A 21,208-nucleotide genomic window follows, 5' to 3' on the forward strand; every position below is an offset into this window, starting at 1 on the left:
GGGTTTGTGAGGATGACCCAGAATGGAAGCTGCCATTATCCTGCTCAAAATAACGTTGTTGGGTCACCACATGCCCGGACACCCGCCGAGGGAGCACTTACCTTTTTGTGCACGTAAATGTGCAAGACTTGAAATCCGCTGTTTGCTTTTCTGTTGCTGGTTTCCCCCGGTCTTTAAAAAGAGACAGGGTGTGTAAGATGGGAGATGCTGGCCAGAGCTGCAAGGTTGACTGTTCTGTTTTGTTCTCAGAGCCTTTGATTCGTGGGATTTTTCTTACTGAAAAGGGAAGGAAAACACATGCACAACGTAATATCGGGGACGCAGTAAGGCCGTATTTATAGAAAGACTCTCCTGTTTGGTCACCATGATTCAAAGCCAAGGAGTCAGGAGCTCTTTTCCATCCTACCTTTCACAGATTCATTCATTCAGGTTGGAAAAGACCCTTGGGATCATCGAGTCCAACCCTCAGCCCGACTCTACAAAGTTCTCCCCTACACCACATCCCCCAACAGCTCATCTAAATGACCCTTAAACACACCCAGGGATGGGGACTCCACCCCCTCCCTGGGCAGCCTATTCCACTCTCTGACCACTCTTTCTGGGAAACATTTTTTCCTCATGTCCAGTCTGAACCTCCCCTGTTGCAGTTTAAAGCTGTTCCCTCTTGTTCTGTCACTAATCCCCTGTGAGAAGAGACCAGCACCAACCTCTCCACAACGTCCTTTCAGGGAGCTGTAGAGAGTGATGAGGTCTCCCCTCAGCCTTCTCTTCCTCATTCTTTTTGTTGCCAACAGTTTGGGCAATTGTAATTAAATATTACATTTTAGAAGAGGTATCAGGAAGAGTTTTATGGCCCAGACATGATACTTCTGCAGTTTGGGCTGAGACACGCGGTATCGTTGGACGGTGTTCTAATCTTACGGGTGCAAATGCAGAGGAATTGCATCCCTGTCAGATCCACACAGGCGCAGGAGGGCTCAGAAGTTGTGGCTTGGTTGTGCCCTGGTGAATTCATCTCGTTTGCAGCAGACCGAGGGTGTAACTTTGCGGCGTGTTGGCTTTGGCAGGGAGCTCAGCCTAAGGAGGTCCCGTTTCCTGCGCTTTGCTCCACCGCCCCCTCGCTTGGGCTGCCACCACTGCTCATGCTCTTCTGCTGTAAGAGCATCAACTTCAGCAGATTATTTTTAATCTGGGCCGCTGCCGTGACTTGGCTCGCAGTGCAACCCCACGGAAAGGTGTAGGAACACAACAGGAATGCCGTGATGGCCCGTGAGGACAACAGGTCAGGGGATGATGCAGGAGACCTCAGCATATCCCAAGAGATTCCCATGAGCTTTCAGCAGGTTCCCAACATAACCCAGGAAGAACATATCGTGCTGAACAATGGCCATGAAGCTCCTTTGAATCAGCTGATCGCTGACACATTTCTCCAGTCAACAAGCTGCGTAAAGTATATCCTGAAGTGCCTTTTCAGTCTGTGGCATTAGGGTGAACAAGCCCTCCTTTTAATGAAGTAATTGTTATTTAATAGTTTTTATCAATCTCAGGGGAGTTCAGGCCTCGCTTATACTACAAAAGCTTGGTGGTATAGCAACAACGGCATGGTTTGATTGATAAATGTTCCTCGGAGAGGTAGAGACTATGGCAGTTTCCCAAAACCATAATAAACTACCTGGCACAAGTATTCCTTTTTCTTCCCTCCCTTTGGCCAGCATAGTTATGTCAGCTAAGGGTGTGATATTTTTTCTCGTTCCTAATTGACACATTCGTGCCAGCAAAACTTCAAAAGTTGTCCAACCTCAGGTGGGGTTTTTTTGTTTGGGTTTTGATTGGGGCTTTTTTCGGCCAATCTCACTATGCTAAATGGAGAATTTGCCTTTGCTTGTTCAGGCCAGGATACTTAGCCAAACCTGCCTTTCTGAGGAAAATCAGCCCCTGCTCTTTCTAGGAAAACCTCCCTTTCTTGGTAAACAATTTGTTTTACAGTGGTTAAATCTGAGGTGGAAATTAGTATGGATAAATGTTAGGATTTTTGTTTAGTTATATTTGCCTTTCAGCTGGTAACTCAGCACTATGTCTGACTAGCAACCATGTAAAATTGTCTGGTGGTGCTTCTGCTTTATCTGAATTTACTTCTGTGACACTTGTTGACATGAACACCTCCATGGAGACACGAACTCTGAACGGTTCAGATTTGTCACATCCCCGCTTTATTGGTGGGACGATAAAGGTAGAAAAGGGCTAGTTTATTCTACCCATGTCTCCTTAGTTTGTAACAATTTTAGATTTATTTCTGGTCTGAACCCTGTGCCTTGATTCCATGACTTCTTTGCATTCACTAATTGTGGAGTTTTTGAGATTGGTGAATGGGTGCAGGACAACTACTGGCGCTGCAGCAGGAGAGCACCGCTCGCTATTGCTGGGTCTGTCACCGGCGGGACAGAAAAGGTCTGGGACCAGTGTGTGGGAGCAGAAAACATTTATTCTGCAGGATTCTTGGTAGCAACCAACAACAGGCCAAGAGGGAATGGCCTCAAGCTGCGCCAGGGCAGGGTCAGACTGGCTCTTAGGAAGGATTTCTTTGCAGAAGGGGCTGTTGGGCGTTGGAATGGGCTGCCCAGGGCAGGGGGGGAGTCCCCATCCCTGGAGGGGTTGAAGAGTCGGGCTGACCCAGCGCTGAGGGATCTGGTGGAGTTGGGAACGGTCAGGGTGAGGTTCATGGTTGGACTGGAGGAGCTTCAAGGGCTTTTCCAACCAAGGTGATTCTGTGAACTGGTGCTTATCTGGAAACTGGGACTGCTGTGCTAGCTTTACCGAAACCAAAATGCATCAAAAATTCAATCTCTTTTAGGATACATTGCTGGTTTGAGGGTCAAATGATGCCAGAGGACTGGGAAGAAAGATAGAAAGTATTTTGCTCTTTGTTGCTCTTGGCAGAAAGACAGCATACCTGCCAGCCCCCTGAGCTCTTACAGCTTGTAGGGATGGCTTATCCTTATCAGACACCTACTTGCTTTTTTGTTCTTTTTTATAACCTGTCAGCAAAGAGATGGCTGCTTGCATTTCCTTGCTGTTCTCTTTTTCTTCCCACCTAGGAGAAGCTGAACTCCGATCAGTGAATCATTCTTGCGTAGGTATAAAACTCTGAAGCCAGTTTAGCCTGAGAAACTCCCCTACAGAGTAGGCAGCGATTCAGAGAAGAGCGGTGCAGGACACTCTGTTTAACCAAGGAACCGTGCAAATGTTTCAACGGGGCCGTTGATAAGTGAATTTCTGGTTACTGAACCTGCTCAGGCATTGCCCCGACAGTGCCTTGGACTGTTGCGCTGGTACACCATGGGAGTGTGCTTGCAGGAGTCTGCTTAATGATGCAGAAAACAAGATGATTCTTTTAACCTGTACCGAGTGCTTTAAAGGCAGAGCAGATTTATTGTGTTTTAAAAATTCAGGTCTCCTTTCTGGTTAGTAAACAAGTATTGATAGCAAGCAAAGCACATCTTTGCATCATGGAGGTGTATCCATTGCACCTTTTCCTAGTTTTAAAGCGTGAGGTGACATCCAAAAGTCACTTGCTGACCTGGTCACCAGCATCAGTAGAATTTCTGCAGTACTGGAATTGGATGCATTTTTCTTCATTTTAAATCCATTATTCAATGGGCTCATTTTTCATTAAGTCAGGCAAGATACTCCATGAAGAACTGTGTACGGAGTCTGTGAAATGAGTCAAATGAGTACATATGTATTAGTAATTGCTTTATTTGTCTGTTTATTTGACTGTTGTAAAAGCGTCTGTCTGGGGTCTATCACCTCCAATAGCATTATCGCAGCAGCCCGGGGGTGCTAACCCTTTGAAATTCCACACAAGCCAGGATGACACTCCGTCTCCATTTATTCTTGAGCAGGGCTGATAGGAGATGATAAATGAGCCGTTACTTTACTGTGATGATGGATACAACCAAAATCTATCCGAACTTAGTTTGGCACGTCAGCACAATCTGTTCATTTATTGTGAGTAATTAAAAAACCCTGTCAAACTGAAAACATTCCTCTAATTAAAGCCCCCATAGCCACAGTTTGTCATGCTCAATGCTTCTGCGTTTTGTTAAATGATTCAGGCTTGGCTGTTGAGAACGCAGACACGGGTTTTGTTGGTGATTTTAGGATTTCAGGTATTCAGATGTATTCCCCTGTTTCAAGGGATTAAAACATCGTGAAGCGTAGCATGGTATAACCTTGCTCTCGGGACAAGGTTTTTCATGTTGTCTGGTTGAAGAATACCCGTCTGCCTGCAGGAAGCATTGCTGCATAAACCTCTCTTTTGCTGAGTCCCAACTTCCAAAGCCGCTCGCAGAATTTCAGGTTGTTCGTGTTCCCGAGCAGCGGCGACTCTGAAGAGATGCGCCTTTGTCACCCAGGGTCTTCGTTGCTTTTGTTGTTTGTTTGAAATAGTGTTACTCTGCTGAAATTTGATTACGGTACTTACAGTTTTAATGCAGGTGGAATATACGGTTGTCTTTCCTCTCTGGGATCTGAGACAGGAGCAGGGGAGAGTGATTGCTGGTATTGCCTTGCGGTGCTGCAGGAGACTTTACAACTTCCTGGAGCTGTAAAGGCTTCCTCACAAAGCACAGCCTTTTATACCTAGTGATTTGTTCTTTTCAATAGAGCTCTTCTGTTGAAGTTAAACTGCTTTTAAATCATGTGTACAATGGCACTTTTGTTGGGGAGGCCAGAGTCCTCTGGCTTTCAGAGTGGGCCTCAGGAAGAAAAGTTGACATTCAAGGGCATTGTTCTGCTTCCCATTCAAACCTGTGCTCGGCCTCTCCTCCCGATTTGCATGAGTTTATTTGTGTCACCCACTTCTGCCCTGTGTGACTCTCCGTTTCCTTCGACTGCGGATTATCCTCCTTAGCAGGACTGGGTGGTTTTTAACGGAGTGCCCGATTTCAGCGGTGTCACCCAGAGACCACGCGGCGTTGCGTAGAGGAACGGAGCGGGAGGTTGGAGGGATGGCTCCTGAGCTACGTTCTCATCTCTTTGCAGAGTTGTGTTTATTCTGGAGGGGATAAACTGCATCTCTTCAAATCAGCTGCCTAGTTTTCTATTAAATAAAACAAAGACAGAAATGCTTTTATCTTGCAAAGGCTTGAGAAGACTCAGAGCTAATAATGCCCTGGAGTGGACTGGCCTGCCACAGCTGCAGCGAGGTTCATTAAAATCGCAGGTGTGCTGCAAGGGCTATAGTCTAGAGCACTTAGAGCTAAACGTCCTCTAAGTTCAGATATTATTAGTCATTCGTTTGTTCTGGAGGCGCCCAAGACTACTGGAATGAGAGCCAGCAACAGAGCATTTATTTCTGCTTGTCGATCGTACACCGTGTTTGTCAACGTACGTGAGGTGACGGGGTTTGTTAGTTCAGCCTTGCTCATTTTTCCAGAGATGAAAATTGCAGCTCTCGGGTGCTGCCCATCTGCCAGGACGCCGTGACAGTCCTTTCGTACACTCCCACCTGAAGCTGCTTTGCAGATAAATGTGGCTTTGTGTTAAATTCTTCCATTACAGCTGTCTCCTGTTATTTCTTCACTAGCCAAGAATTAGAACAAAAGCCAAGTCTCTGTTTAGTGTCGGACCTTGGAAAATCTGTTTCTGTAAATAATTGATATTAATGGTACTATAGTTCTTACGTGCTCTGTAGAACATGTTATGCTTGGCCTTCCCCAACTGAGCCAGATCTAAAATGAAGTGGGATTGTTTTTTTATTTTGTTGTGCAGTGTCGAAAAAACACGGCAAGCTCATCACCTTCCTTCGTACATTCATGAAGTCGCGCCCAACGAAACAGAAACTGAAACAACGGGGGATCCTGAAGGAAAGGGTGTTTGGCTGTGACCTGGGGGAGCATCTTCTCAACTCTGGCCATGACGGTAAGAAACAATCCATTCTTGAGTTCTTCCTCGGATGGGAATCTTATTTCAGAGTGATCGTATCTAGCAAAGGGCTAGTTGGTGCTATCAGAGAAATGTGTAGCAAAAATCAATGGCTGAAAGATAAATTGAGACTAATGCTAACAAGAAGCATCGTGGTGTGACATGGGAGCACCGAAGATGAATGGAACTACTGAAGATGAGTTCTCAACCTCTTGAAGTCTTTGAATAAATATTAAATATTTTTTTTTGCAGGGAAATAAACTTTATTTATGTGTCAGTATCAATGAATAGTTAACTGGTGTGTTAAATGCATACATTTCTATAACTCGGTACGTTTGTATGATCCCAGCATGATTTGCAGTGTAGATCCTTCATCTGCCTTTTCCATTGATTTCACAAAATTTACAGGAATTGACTGGATACTATGTTTTGTCATGGCTTACTTCTCTCTGTCTGTCATGGTGAGTTTTCTGTAGCTCTTCTCGGTCCCTTTCGCCTTCCCACCAGCAGTTTAGGGAGGTAGCACAGAAGAGCTGTCCATTCCAAGACAAAAACTAGACAATTGTTCCTACTCTTCCTCGGATCAACTTTCGTTTCACATGCTCTGTCCTACCCTCTCGCTGTGACGTCTCCAATCCAGACTGGGGAGTCGGGGAGGTACCTGCATTGCCAAGTAGCAAACAGAGGACTCAAATTCCTTCACAGTTCACTAGCCAAGGTCATTCCCATAAATGGCCCATGCTGAGAGTTATTTAGAAAAGCAGCGTGGAGCAGCCATGGGCTGCAGCCAGTTTGCCCAGGAGTTAAAGCCATCAGGAAATTCGTGATGGGTGTAGCATCACTGTCTGGCTATGTCAGCTTGTTGATCTGTTTCATATTTTTGCTCCTCGCCAAACGCGGGAGATTTTGCAGTAGACCTCTCATGCCAAAATTGTTAATCTGACGTCTCCCAGCTTTTGCGCGCAGGCTGAAGGCGAAGTGTCGTGACGAGCGGGGTAGGAAAGGAGTTTCTCTGTTAAATTTGTTTTCAGCGGTGCTTCAGACTCCTTGTGCCTTTTGGAAAAGGGATGGTAAAGGGTGGGGAGCTGTTTCATGCACTTTTTCCAACCCATTCAGCCGTGTGCACTCCCTTGCCTGACATGAAGTGTTTTACTACCAGTTGGTGAATAATATGAGCTTGTTCTTATGGAATCGGGACTGTGGCAAGGCTCGTTGGCTTGTTAATTGGAACCAGTAGAGATCTTTATTTCTGGGGCTTGAAAAGCATCAGAGAGCCAGAAACTGGATGGTTTGGAGACAGAAACAGACAGTAACCCATGTAAGAACTACATCAGGAGTAGGCAATTTACACCACCGGGTAGCTATAGAGCTGGTTTTATATTCGTGCTGTGGGAGCAATCTTGGAGGGCAGGAGACATGCCAGCAGAGTGAGCTCATTAATGGGAAAGAGAGAATTCTCTTTTATCCCCAGCCCTCCTCCTGTCCATTTTAGTTAGGCACAAGTCAGCAATAATTAAAGCTTTTCCCTGCCCTCTGCGCTGACTTCTTCCCCTGACTTTAAGGGGTATGCATTTTATTTAGCACTAAAAGACATATCCTGAGCTGAATGAAACTGTTCTAACTCCACTGGAGGCTCCTGTTTGACAGGGTCTAGGAGCTCACTTCTTGTTCTGGTCACTCCCCTCCCATCGCGTGCAGCTGAGTGACTGTGTCTGAGCTGTGCTAATGAAGCCTCTTCATCTGAGAAGTTACCACTTGCTTTCACCCTTGATTTAATAACTCTTTCCTAACTCCCTGGAGTGAAGCAGATCCAATTTGAATGTTGCTAACAGGGGCATGTCTCCATTTCACACAGCAGGATTGTTTTTTTCTATGTGATTCAGCTCTCTGACCTGTATTCCAAGTGACGTAATGCCCAGCATTGGTTTTGTGGAGACATTTCTGGGTTCCTGTGAATCAAGCTCCATGCATGCGCAGCATTTTAAGATTCCTTCATTCTGTAGCATTAATGTTCCTCAGTCTTGGAGCCAACTCTTGCTGATCTCCTGAAAGGGGACTGAGACATCACAGGAGACCCCAAGTTGAAGTAGATAGCGCAGGGATGCAGCCCTGTTCCTTCACCTCATAACCAGAACATAAACAACTATTTTTATAGGAGCAGCGAGTACTGTAGCTGAAGTCTGTGGATGGTACCTACTGGGAATGCGTTGGGATTGCATCCGTAGAACATTTCAGTTCAGGAAAACAAAAAAGAAATACATTCGTAGATTCGTTTAGGTTAATGCTAACCAATACCCAAAAGATTTAGCAGGTCTGAAGGAGACAATGACACTGTCCACAGTGTTTGAAATGAGTGGCATGACATTCCTGTGCTCCTCAGAAATGCAATGTTGAACCAAACTGGAGTTGTGTTAAGAATTTTATTAATTATCAGCTTTGGGAAGCTGACAAAGCCTAAATTCTTAAGAATTTGCTCTGAAACAACACGAGCAGTCCCAATTTTGCAGCCATGAACACCTGAAACTTTGCTCGTCTTTTAGCTAAGAAATGGTGAGAGAGGAGCAGACCGAGAGAATAAAAGGGATAAGGAAGGACAAAAACTGAAATAGGTCTAACTTTTTTTTTTTACGAAACACGGTGTTGAGGCAGCTGGCTCGAATTGCTTAGCTAGGAGAAGAGTGTGTCTGTATGCCCAGAAGGGAATTTAAAAACACAGAGGAAATGTTTTACCTACTGCAGGGTGTTGTCTTTCTGTGGGCTCAGCAAGTAATCGCTCTCATTCTGCATCTGTTGCACCTCCTTCAAAAGGAGAATAAATTGGCGTGAGATAGAGGAGCAAAGCGATACAGAAATGTTATGGAGCAAGAGCCCGGGCGATGCCGTCCTGCAAAGCTCCGTACACACGCTTTACGTTCAGCATCTGCTGAGTTCTGAACTAGCAAAGCATTCGTCTTCCTTGTTTACTTGAGTTTTTGAGATTAGTCTTGCGCTGAGGCAGAGTGCCCTCTCTTCTGAAAGGTTCCTCTCAGGCTGGCGTGACAGAACTTGTGTCTGCTAAACTTCAGGGTATAATACGTCTGTGTACGGAGTTTCTCCTTAGGGTAGGGTGTCTGGGTAAGATGGGATGAGTGGAGCGAGCAGGCTGGTGTTGCCTTTTCATTTTTGATGAGGGTGCAGTTTGTCATTTTTTTTAATTGATGTGTGTAGATGTAAGAAGTAACACTATAAGCAGGTATAGGAAGGGAGGTAAGGTTGTTAACATTTACAATAACAGCGGTACGGGTGAGTACTGCACCTTAAAATCTTTCTCTATGCCTGGTGATTCATGTTGGGGATTGTATGAGCTTCAACAAGGCCAAGTGCCAGGTCCTGCACTTGGGCCACAACAACCCCCTGCATGGCTACAGGCTTGGGGAGGTGTGGCTGGAGCTGTCTGGAAGAGAAGGATCTGGGGGTTCTCATTGACAAGCAGCTGAACATGAGCCAGCAGTGTGCCCAGGTGGCCAAGAAAGCCAACGGCATCCTGGCTTGGATTAGAAATAGTGTGACCAGCAGAAGCAGGGAGGTGACAGTCCCCCTGTGCTCTGCACTGGTGAGGCCACACCTGGAGTGTTGTGTCCAGCTTTGGGCACCTCAATCCGAGAGAGATCTCGAGGGGCTGGAGCGAGGGCAGAGGAGGGCAACGAGCTGGGGAAGGGCCTGGAGAATAAATCCTGTGAGGAGAGATTGAAGGAGCTGGGACTGTTCAGTGTGAGGAGGAGAAGGCTGAGGGGAGACCTCATCACTCTCTACAGCTCCCTGAAAGGACGTTGTGGAGAGGTTGGTGCTGGTCTCTTCTCACAGGGGATTAGTGACAGAACAAGAGGGAACGGCTTTAAACTGCAACAGGGGAGGTTCAGACTGGACATGAGGAAAAACTTTTTCCCAGAAAGAGTGGTCAGAGAGTGGAATAGGCTGCCCAGGGAGGGGGTGGAGTCCCCATCCCTGGGTGTGTTTAAGGGTCGTTTGGATGAGCTGTGGGGGGATGTGGGGTAGGGGAGAACTTTGTAGAGTCGGGCTGAGGGTTGGACTCGATGATCCCGAGGGTCTTTTCCAACCTGAGTGGTTCTGTGATTCTATGAACTGTAGGCAGGCAGTGTCCTGAGTTTTGGGTTTGGCTGTGTTTTTTGTTTTTTTTTAATTCCAGTTTCTAGTGTGCTGACACTTTGAGCTCTCTAAACAGTGACAAAGCCGTTCTGTGGCTGGAGTTACACCTCCGCGTGGTGTGAAACAGCCCTTTCCTCAAGGCCCTTGTAGACAGGGTAGCAGTGAGTGGAAGGAGACATCATTGTCCAGTTTCTTAGATAAGGATCTGAGTCATGGGTAGATCACAGGATTATTTTTCAAAATTATCTGTTTTTCAAGCTGCTTGGGAAAATGGAAATTAGGAGCCACGGTGCTCCTGGGCACTGGGCTGGGGTGTATGTAGGTGTGTTGCTTCCAGCAAAAGTAACAGTGGTCTGTCCTTTTGGTTCCTCTTTTCTGTCACACGTCAGTACTGAATTATGGGCTGGTACCTGTAAGAGTAAAACCAGTTTTGATGTGAAGGATTTTTCACTTCTCTGTTGGGTCTAAATCTAGCAAAGGTTGTGGTGATGCTTCCTTCGAGTATGTTGGTTTGCACAGTACCTCTCCGGTCAGCTCTCATCACCCGACGGAGCCTGCCTTAAGAGGCCCGTCTCCGTTTAATTTTAGTGCGCTATTCATTTGTTGGCTCCTTCTGGGTTTTGAATACTTCCCCTGCCAATGAAGCGTCGTTTGGAAGCAGACCAAGCTTAGTAGGGAGTAGCTGTTTCTTCATTGCCCTGAGACATGTTCCCAGTTGGTTTGGTGCTGTTGACACCCGCCATGCTCGTTTGTTTTATGGAGCTGCGAGATGCAGCAAACTCAGCGTAATCCCTGACTCGTGAAGAGGCCTTTGTTCCCTTTGTAGGTAGGTAGACTTTTTTTTCCCCTCAATATTTTTTTTCTCAGAGGAAACCAAATAGAACTTAAATTTAGCTCGACCCCAATTAGAAAGAATTGTGCTTGCAGAGGATGTGTTTGTTCAGTGTGGGAGCTGGTTAAATGCTGCATTGCAGCATCTGTACCATGTCCTCGTTTGCGCCTCAGAATATTTCGAAACAGAGCTCTCCACAGCTTCTGAATTTATGACGAGCATAGGAGTCTGCAGTAACGTAGTTAGCAGAAACTTTGGGCCTGGCTGCACAAGGTGCCAGAGGGTTGGAAAACCGGGCAGGTCGCTGGCAGAGCATGTGGCCAAGGTTTATGCAGGGACTGAGGTGGGCTGGATGGAGCCGCAACGCGGATGGGGGGGCTTGATGGTCATGGACTCATCGAGTGGTTTGAGTTGGAAGGGACCTTAAAGGTCATCTAGTTCCACCCCGCTGCCATGGGCAGGGACACCTTCCACTAGCCCAGGTTGCCCAAAGCCCCGTCCAACCTGGCCTTGAACCCTTCCAGGGAGGTGATTTGGTGTTGTAGTTGCAGCGGTGCCGTTTCTCTCTGGCTTTGGGGGCTCACCGGTCGGTTAGCCGAGGTTGGTTAGCCGCGCTTGGCCAGCTCTCTCGTGTGATCAACGTGCTAGAGAAGAGCCCCATTGCTCTTCAGGGAGTAAAGGAGTTGTGAGCTGCAGCAGATGAGGGATTACTTTACAATGTACTTTCTATTCAAATGCTGCTGGGAATAATGTGCTGGAATTGCCTGGGCTACAGAGGATGGGCTATAAAATACTGTCGGTTCTTTTTCCATGCTGAAAATGTTCCTGTTGCCTGGCACTTGATAAAGATGATCATTTCTCTCTTGGCGGTCAGAGTGGAGCACAGGCTAACCCTGGTGTACCCTGAAATAGTGGTATCAGGTGTTACTTCATGAGGGAATCCATTCAGTACAGTCAGCTCTATTAACATTTTGTAGGCTAAAAGCAAATGGTATTTTTTTGTACTTCTTTATGCATTTGCATCGATACATCATCAGCTTCCATAATTGGAAAAGATGGATGTAGAAATGGCACTCATCTTGAATCGACCAGTTTCCCATATTGAAGATCTGTAGCTCCTTTTTGAATTGTTAGAAAATACCAGGGATCTGTAATCAACGGGAAAAGGAACTGCTTTTCTTGCTGAGAAGGTGAATGCCTACGAAAGACAGAGTTTAGTAACGCACCTGATTCTTGCTGTCTGTTCTTTCCAGTTCCCCAAATTTATGAGCAATTATTTTGGACAAGTTGGGTAGGATTAAAGAAAAAATGAAATGAAAGCTGAGACTTTTCAGAACTGTGTACGCACGATCAAATTAGAGCAGTTAGGGGATGTTGATCCCTGTTCTATACTGGGCACCAGCCACAACCGTTTGCAAGGGATGGTTTTATTCCCTTGTGCTGGTCATTATGCTCTTCAGATAAGCTCCTTAGCAGCACCTTGGGATTTCGGGTGACATCACCGCTTGTTCTGGGCCCTCCGGTGTTACCCTTCCCCTCGGGCGATCCCGTGGCTGCAGCTGGGTGATGTAGTTGCCTTTGATGCTAATTTATTGCAGATTTGAGTGTAGGGAGAACAGTGTTACCAGAACAGAGTAACACAAGGAATGAGATCTCGGGCAGCATCTTGGCAGGGATCTATACAAATCTGGTTCCCCTTAGCTCAAGCATAAGTTTAGTAATCTATATGTCATCTCTTTGGTTCCTGGTGCTAGTGTGAGGAGTCCCTTTTACTAGCGAATAATTTTCATTATAATAAAAGTCTGCCTGGCTGGTTTTGGATCTTTGGCATTTGTGAAGGAAGCCTTGATTTGGAATTCAGGACTGTTGAGCCTCACGTGTTTATTAATTTTAGTTTTTCTTGATGTTTTAACTCTTAGAGGGTAAATTTAACCAGTTTCCACTCTATTACTGCTAGAGAATGAAAATGAACAGGACAAACAAGTAGTAAAGCAAACTCTGCTGAAAAGTAGAAAGTTATAAATATTTACAAAATCGTTGCTTTTTTCCCTTCCTTTCTTTAAATACTATTTTTAACTGTAAACACAAGGCAGCCCCTGAAAGCCAAGAACTTCCAATTTATGGAAATCCCTGCCTGTGATGCCTTGGTAAGGAATTGCTTTGTGCTCCCAGAAAGGCTTTTCAGCATTTGCAGAGCTTCCCTCGGAAATAAATCCTGGAGCTTTTACCTGGGCCCACTGCAGTTCAAATAGCAAATGGTTACGTGGCAGCACAGCAACCCTGGAGTGTAGTTCCCCAAGTATGCCTGGAATTGTTATGACTTGAGTGCTGGCAACCACATCAATGGATTTGTTTAAGCAATAACTTCTTGTTCTTATACAAAGGTTTATTGAAGTGCTGCACGAAGAAGGTAGGTCGTGTGTGTTAGCCATAACATTTAGATCCGAATGATGAAATTGGCCACAGTCACTACGATGGGCTGAGGAGAATGTTGGCTGTGGATGAGGCTGAAGGTTTATATTAGATGTGTTCATTCTGTGAATGAACCCTTGGGGAATTTTTGTACTTTTAATAGGTATTTTCAGAGTATCCAAGCTGACAAGTTTGAATGTGAACTGAAAGGTTTCAAACCTCCGAGTAGGGTCAGATCTTTTACTTCTGTCTTGAGTTTTGAAGGAGTTCATGATTAGGACATAAATCTGAGTTTTGAAGGATTTGTTTGCAATTCTCTTTCCTGCTAAGACATTTCTTGTGTGACTTTGGGCAAGTTCTTTAAAGTAGGATTCATCTTCTTTACTCTTGGGCATCCAGCTATTATCCAGGTCTAAGGTTAATTAACTTTGGTATATCTGGAGGGTGATTCACCCTGTCTACCATAATATAGGTGTTAAAAAAAAAAAAAAAAAAGTGGATCCTAACTTCTCCTTGGGCACAGCAGGAAAAAAAAAGTGCATCCTTACTTATGCAATAATTTTTGTAATGCTCTCCTTGATACCTGGGGAAAGAGAGCCATAAATAAAACACATGGCAGGTGGAGGATTCGTACACAAGGCTACAGCGCACAAATCAGGGGGTGTGTCTTGAGTTTCCTACCTAATGCAGGTATTGAGGAAACTGGAAATCCTGCTGTTCCGCCCCCCTTTATAGTATTTTTCTGTGCGCTGTGGTCCTCTTGAGAAAACTGAAACTAATTGTATAGTATGTGACTAGTCATTGTGAAGGGGCAAATCCCGCACCAGAATATTTTATTTAGTGAACTAGAAATTGTAGCTGGTCTGTCAGTGCCCATGAAGCAGACAGCTGCTGTTAGATAGGGAGGACATGGTTTTCCATCAGTGAATTTTTTTCCATTACTTGAAACTTTAAACGTTGTTTATAAGCTGCATGCCATAGAGATACATTACATTTTTTCTCCTCCCCAGGTGATTTACTTTTGTGCTTGAGAAATCATTAACAAAGGGGAGGATTTGACACACACTCTTATTGGTTTGCCTTTCATGCCGGAGCCCAAACTGACCATCTCTGTTTCTTACAATCCTTTATCATTTCCTGCTTGTTTTATGCTATGCAGTGAAGAAATACTGGCCTGCCTCAGCATTTTCACTTGCCTCTGAGTCCATGTTTGCCGCAGCTCTGCACACAGACAGTGTAAACGGGGAAAAAATGGTTGTAAAGTTGCATTCTGGGGCAGTAATTCAGTGGGGCTGTTGCGATCTGACAGCCCCTTTGAGCTCACATAGCCATCCCCTTCCATTCATCCTGCTGTCCTGCTGGCTATGATTTCATTTGGCTCTCCCTTTTTTCAAGATTGGCGATATATAGAAACCAGTCAGCCTCAGACAGGCCAAAACCAGTTTGCTTCCAGTATTTCACAATTTACAGTATTTTTTTTAATCAAAATCCATCTCCAAAGGACTTGGGCAATCACTGACCTAAGCTGTAGTCAGAGTTCTGGGCGGTGAGCTGGGAGCTCAAACCCCATCTCCCACACACTTTTCATGGCCTTGAGGATCTTGCTTGATATCTCCCCTTCCATCTCCACGTTTGTAAAATCAAATTAATAGTCCGTATCTGCCCCCAAGGTGCCACAAGGGTAAGTTTCTAATTCTTCTGAAGTACTTAAAAGATTAAGAGCATGATATAAACATTAAATAGTATTTATTCAAGTGTTAACACAGGTTGGCATGCTAGATCCAGAGTAGCCTTGTGAATGTCTGTAGGAAATAAGTAAACTTATTTGTATGTATCCCCTGTATTTATTTTGTTCCTTGCTTGGGTTTGCATAATTTCATAAATCTAAACACGTCAGACATTTTGGAAACCAAACGGTGCCAAATTCACTGGAGCACTTCTGTAAATCAAGAAAAGCCTGCGTGGTTTAGGTGCCTGAATGTTTCTCCCTGATCCGGTCAATGTGCCTCTGCACGCACAAACCCGAGTAGCATAAAAGACAAATCCAGCAACCGGGACAAAAAGTCCAATAGTTGACCCAAATTGCAGATGAGCAGAGAATATTCCGCTTCCTGCAGATGTGTTCTCTGCTACACAAACTCCTTGAACACAAGTTGATACTTTTAAAGGCCGATAGTTTTGAGCTAGTTTGGGCAAATTTCCAAACATAACAGGCGCTGTTATTGCTTCACCATCTGCCCTCTGAATTGCTGGAACTCGAGATTATTGGGTACGGGGTTAGCATTACAAAGAGGTACATGGGGTCCCCGTGGAGAATTACTTGTTTGGGGGAAGTACTTGCAGAAAGGGAGAGCTGAGCAGGCAATACAAGCTTTTGCAGTTAAGAAAAGAGACAGTTTCTCTCTCCCCTTCTTTCTCACCCTGCCTGCAGCTGTGAGGAGCAAAATTCTTTATGCCTGAATGACCCAGAGGACAGCAGGGAGTTGAAAATTAATTTGCATTTCGAAACACTACAGCTGTAGGGGGAACAAACACGAGAAAAAATGTTGCAGTCCTTACAGGAATTGCTTGTGCTGTTACCCCTCTGCTCTTAACGAGGTGGATACTTCTTCCCCTCTCAACTTATTGTAGTAAGTGTAATTGATCTAAACAGAACACATAGCACACAGTCCAAATATGAATGTATTAGTAGTATCTTTATTCCATTTGCGGATATTTTGTGTTAAAAACGAAAAAACCAACCCCAGACAATTAGTAGGCTGCAGCCTACTACACAACAGCTCCAATCTTTGATACGAGTGCAGTAAGGTACCACTTGCAGTCCTCAAGTGCAAAAAAGCCCCAGCATAGATATCCCCAGCATCAAGAATGTTGCTGATCTCCCAGGACTCGAAAAACGTGGTTATCTGCCTTCCTAGCCTGATGCAACACAGTGGGATTTATGTTTCTCAGGCTTGAACTTTGCACTTTGTTTTCACACAGTTTCTGGGTAAGCTGCCATAAAAAAAAAAAAAAAAAAAAAAAAGAGCCCAGCCTTAAAAAATAGTCGGGTGCCAGAGGCTGCTTCCACAGATGGGCGCTGCGTGGTATCTCTTGGATCTGACTCATGGTTTATGGCCCCCTTTTCCATTATTGCATTTTCCCAAGTGCAAAAGTCACACTTCAAATAAAAACGTTGCACGTTACCAGGAAATAGTGCAGCTTGTGACAGCAGGGTCGGACTTTGTGCAACTCATCCACAGCATAAACAATTTTAATGTGGGTCACTTCTTGGAAATGGGGAAGAGAGCATCTTGAAGGAAGTTTGCTGTTTGGTTGGTCTTGTCCTTCTCTCTTACTCCTGGTGATTCAAACGTGAGGACACAGAATTAGGAGCGAGGCAAAAGTCCTTAGAAGAGAATCTTTAAAAGGTTTTTTTTTGTTTTTCTGAACATGCAGGGGATGGTGGGGTCTGCATGCTTCTGAAGTGACACATGCAGGTGACTCGCTGGGTGGCAAGGAGCTCCCTACAGGACAGTAAAAAAGAAATCTTTAACCTGTCTTTAACCTCTCTGTCCCGTGCTGGTTTACACCTTCTGTGTAACTTACTGTAAGGTAGAGGGAAGAGTTTCACCAAAGGAGTAGTTTGAAATGAGGTTCCTGGAAAAAGTTCCTTTTTTTTTTTTTTTTTTTTAGGAAACGCTTGGACAGTTTTTTGCAAAACTGAGCTAACAATAGGAAGATGATTGGGGTAAAAGCAACTGCATTTCTTCAAGCGAGGATATTCATTGTTAGGTTTTTACATAACCACATGTTAATATGGCAAGGGAGACAGGATTTATTTGGCTAATTTCAGATGTCTGGAAGCTGTCAGAGCTCAGCTAGTCACAAAGCTGCAAGAAAGGGGCACATCCACGACGGAGTTGGCACCTTTTGTGTTGTACTGGGTGTTCTTGGGGCACTTCATCCCCAGCATGTACCTTCCTCACTATCAATAAAGGACAATTAAGAGTGAGCTGCCTCCACCTAAACTTTATCTTATGGTTGATTGTTTCAATTTATATTCTCAAAACATAGCCCTTAACCTTCTGTTACATTCCTTCAGTCAGTTCTGGTTTTTTCATATGCTTAAGTATCATTGCATGCACTTGATCACCTTTGTTTAGGTGGCTCAGAGCGGTGCTCAGGACAGTTTATTTCATTTTCCTCGTTGCTGCCAGGCTGCAGGTTTAGCTTTCTGTGTTTATTTGCTACGTGTGGAATTCAGCTGCATTTTGGTGTGCTATGGTCCATTAACCAGCCAACAGGCCGGGCTTGTGCGGCAGTTCACCTTACTGCTGTGATACTGTGAAAACCACACTGCTAGAGGGGAGCTTGATGGGAGGCCTCTTTCCCCAGGCTGAACAAAGAGTTTTGATTCCAGTAACGTACTAAGAAAGGAAAAAAAAAAATAATAAAGCAAGCCTCTCAAAACCCAGGGAGGGAACGCTACAAAAGATTAAAAAGGAAAAAATAAAACCAAGATGATAGGAAAGGAAATGTGCCTGACTTCGAGATGAATCAAAATGTTGTTCAGAATGAAAACCATAAAACTTCTGCTTCCTCTTAATGGCAAAGAATTAACCAGTTAACGAGCCCTAGGAGATGCAATAAACCTTTCAAACCAGCTGAGAGATGCTCAGGAATGAGTTGAATAAATTCCTTTAGCTGCTGTGGTGATGAAATACGCTACGGTCTCCTTTGATGCTTCCACACTTCCAGCCTTTTGTGCTTTGTTTCCTTGAACTGCCTGTTATTTGAGACAGCGAAGGGAAGGAGGGAAGGTGACTGAATTTTGAACGGGAAATGCATACAGTGCTCCGATTCTCACCAAGAGGGAGGTGTTCAACTGCAGCACCTGCCCGTGGATTTTAGCAGGGTAAATCTCACTGGGGAGAGATTATCCGGAGTCAGTGGTTGAAGACAGTATTGCTCAGGAAAGGAATAAAACCAACAGTGAGTATTGGTACGTTTTTGGTACTTGCCTGGGAACAAGGAACTGGAAAGGGCTGTGTGCTGGGTTTAATAAACACAGACGCCGATTCAGAGGTTTCCTGAGCAGAGGATTGTTGGGGCTGGAGGAACTACCGTGTGCTTGTTCCCTCCTTGTGCCTTTCTCAACGTGGTTTGCTCGTGGCAGTTGTCAGAAACCAGGTGCTGAGCTTGGTGGACCTTTACGACTGCTCATACAAACCACCTGCGTCGTCAAGTCTGGTGGTTGTAATTGCAGGAAACTACAGTAATTAACTACCATTAATAGAATTTGAGTGTAGGTGCTGCTACATCCTATGAGAAGAAATCTCCATCAGTTTCCCGCTGTGATGCAGCTGAGGTACCTTTCTGATTCAAATCCGGTGATTGATTTGGGATCTAGAAGCCAAAATTAGGACCTTTTCCCAGAAAGAGTGGTCAGAGAGTGGAATAGGCTGCCCAGGGAGGGGGTGGAGTCCCCATCCCTGGGTGTGTTTAAGGGCCGTTTGGATGAGCTGTTGGGGGATGTGGGGTAGGGGAGAACTTTGTAGAGTTGGGCTGAGGGTTGGACTCGATGATCCAAAGGGTCTTTTCCAACCTGAATGATTCTGTGATTCTGTGACGTGACCACTGAGGAGTTCACCTCTGCAGCAGGGGAGGGATTTGTGCCGTAGACAGAGATCGGTGCCTGAAAAAGCCACAACGGGATGTCGGAAGCCACCACAGGTGGTGGTCTTGGCACACTTTGCATTCGCAAAGTCAAGTCTTAGCTTGTGCTGTCATCCTGCCATTTCATTCTGGTGGCAAGAGACACCGTTCCCTCGTATGTGTGTATATACATCCATATAAATGTATATTTAGCTAAAAGGCTTGGGATTCAAAGGGCAGAGGGAGGTTAAACACATAGGTAATTGTCAGGTGTCATCTTTGTTCAACAATCAGAAAAATCAAGTCACCATTCCAGCAAAGGGCCTTCAAGTATAATTATAGCCCTACTTGAATTTCAGTCACTTCTCCAACCATGCAGAATTCCCCCAAAATATCTGTGGTGCTGGCACGATATATTTAGCTTAAAGAACAGATCGTCCTGGTAACCAGATTAGGAAATGCATAGAACAAGCCTGCTAGAATTCTTTCAGTGTATATTAATTATTCTAACTGTGCCCAGGATCTGCCATGACAAATAAGTACTTTAGGAAGCGTATTGTGGTGCTACACCTCTCACCTTCTCGCTGTTCTCCCTTGACCTGATTCACATTGTCACAAGGGGTTGCTGCTGAGCTGAACTGGTAGGTAAATACCGTTCTTACCGTGCTGTTTGTTTGCACAGCTAGATAAACCCCAGAAGGATAAGGCCTGGGAAATGTGCAGAGCTCGCTCCCTGGGGCACAGGCCGGCGATTAGGAAGCGCGGGTGGGTGTCCCAGCTGTGGTCGTGGTGTGTAGGTGAAGAGGAGAGCTGGCTGGGCAGGTCCCCACGCGTGTGTGCGTCGCCCTTCCCGGCCAGTATCAGCCTCCCTGGCAGGAATTAGGCAGGCAGGGAACGTGCCATTTATTTATTTGCTTATTTATTTTATTTCAACGGGTGCTACTAATTTCAAGGGGACTCCTGTTGAGATTCCAGTACGGACCGTTAGAGCCTTTGGGTTTTTGCACCTAAGCATTGGCAGATCTTGCCGCAACACTTTAAAATTCGGGCAAATTCCTTTACCCAATCCTTTGCGACTCTTGTAGTCGGGCAGTTGGCAGAAGGAGATGCCACTGATGCAGTGCTGGGCCCAGCACCCTCGCTCGGTTCGCTCGTGAGATTTGTGCCCTCTCACCTTTTGTAACGGGTGGTGGTGGGGAGACACACGTGTGGACATCTCACATCGTCTCGCTTGGTTCTCTGTGAAACCAAAATGAGCATGAGCCTAGGGTGTCTTGCAATCTAGGGCGCTTTTTTTTCTCAACAGAAGAAAAGACACCGCTCACAGTGTCAGCATCTGAAGCCTTGTCCTTTGCCTTCGGGGCAATGGGTGCTGCTGTTCCCATTTCTCTGCTTTTCTGCACCAATTTGTACCTGGGTCACACTTGCTCTTAACGCTGCAGTGCAACGCACAACATATTTTAGCCCTTTTTGGCAACTGCTTGAGTATCATATAACTCCTTCGCTGTCCACTTAAAGCTTTAAAAACTTTCTTCTTCAAGAGATACTGAATCATTTTGCGTAAAGGGGTAAGCATTGTCTTCCAAAAGTGTTTTCTGAAATGGTGTTAGAATTTAGGGCCTTCTGTTCCGCCCGCTCTGGTCTCAGACACGTGCCTTACGCTGTTGTGGGTGACTGATGCAAGTTTTACTGACGTGCTCTCCAAATGCGTATTCCCTCAGCGGTGAGAAGTCGTTGCTTATCCTGGCTCAGATGCCTGAAATGTGTGTCTGGTTGATTCCTAATGCCAACAACTGTGGTGCTGCTCTGAGCTCCCAAGGCTGCAAGAGGTACCTTCAGCTTCAGAGCAGATGCTGAGGTTTCCTTCTGCAAATGTCTTCTGGCTGCGGTGGTGGAAGTTGAAATTTCCGTTGTGCCTGGAGGGAAGAGCAGAAGGTGATCACCTCCGTTGGTTTTCCTTCCCAAAAAAAGCAGCGCTTGCTTTCCAAGGCTTGTTCTCTGTACAAGGAAAGCAGCGTGAGATGCTGTAAATGCCGAGTAGTGTAATGTTAGAGTCTGCCTGACGCATTTTGACTGTCTCTTGGTATCTTTGGGTATCGGCAGGTCCAGGGCCTAATCTGCTCTCACTGAGACGATTGACGTGCCACACAGATTTACAGGTTTTGTTCTGTCCTGTGCTCGAGTGCGGAGCAGATGCGCCCTTAGCCCAAGCATGCACCTGCTGGTTTCCAGGGAACCATTTAAAATGAGTCTTTT

At 45.4% G+C, this 21,208-nt stretch overlaps 1 protein-coding gene across 4 annotated transcripts in view; it reads left to right on the top strand.

The window, feature by feature from the left end:
- ARHGAP32 (Rho GTPase activating protein 32) overlaps positions 1-21,208 on the top strand; it is a 263,161-nt gene that overhangs the window by 217,247 nt on the left and 24,706 nt on the right. For all 4 annotated transcript variants that reach the window (XM_074894915.1, XM_074894916.1, XM_074894917.1 and 1 more), the window contains one exon: positions 5,773-5,922. In XM_074894915.1, coding sequence (XP_074751016.1) covers positions 5,773-5,922 — 150 coding nt within the window. The remainder of the gene's footprint in view (positions 1-5,772; positions 5,923-21,208) is intronic.

The sequence above is a fragment of the Strix uralensis genome, chromosome 26 (genome assembly GCF_047716275.1).
Source record: "Strix uralensis isolate ZFMK-TIS-50842 chromosome 26, bStrUra1, whole genome shotgun sequence".
In the NCBI taxonomy this organism is placed as follows: Eukaryota; Metazoa; Chordata; class Aves; order Strigiformes; family Strigidae; genus Strix; species Strix uralensis.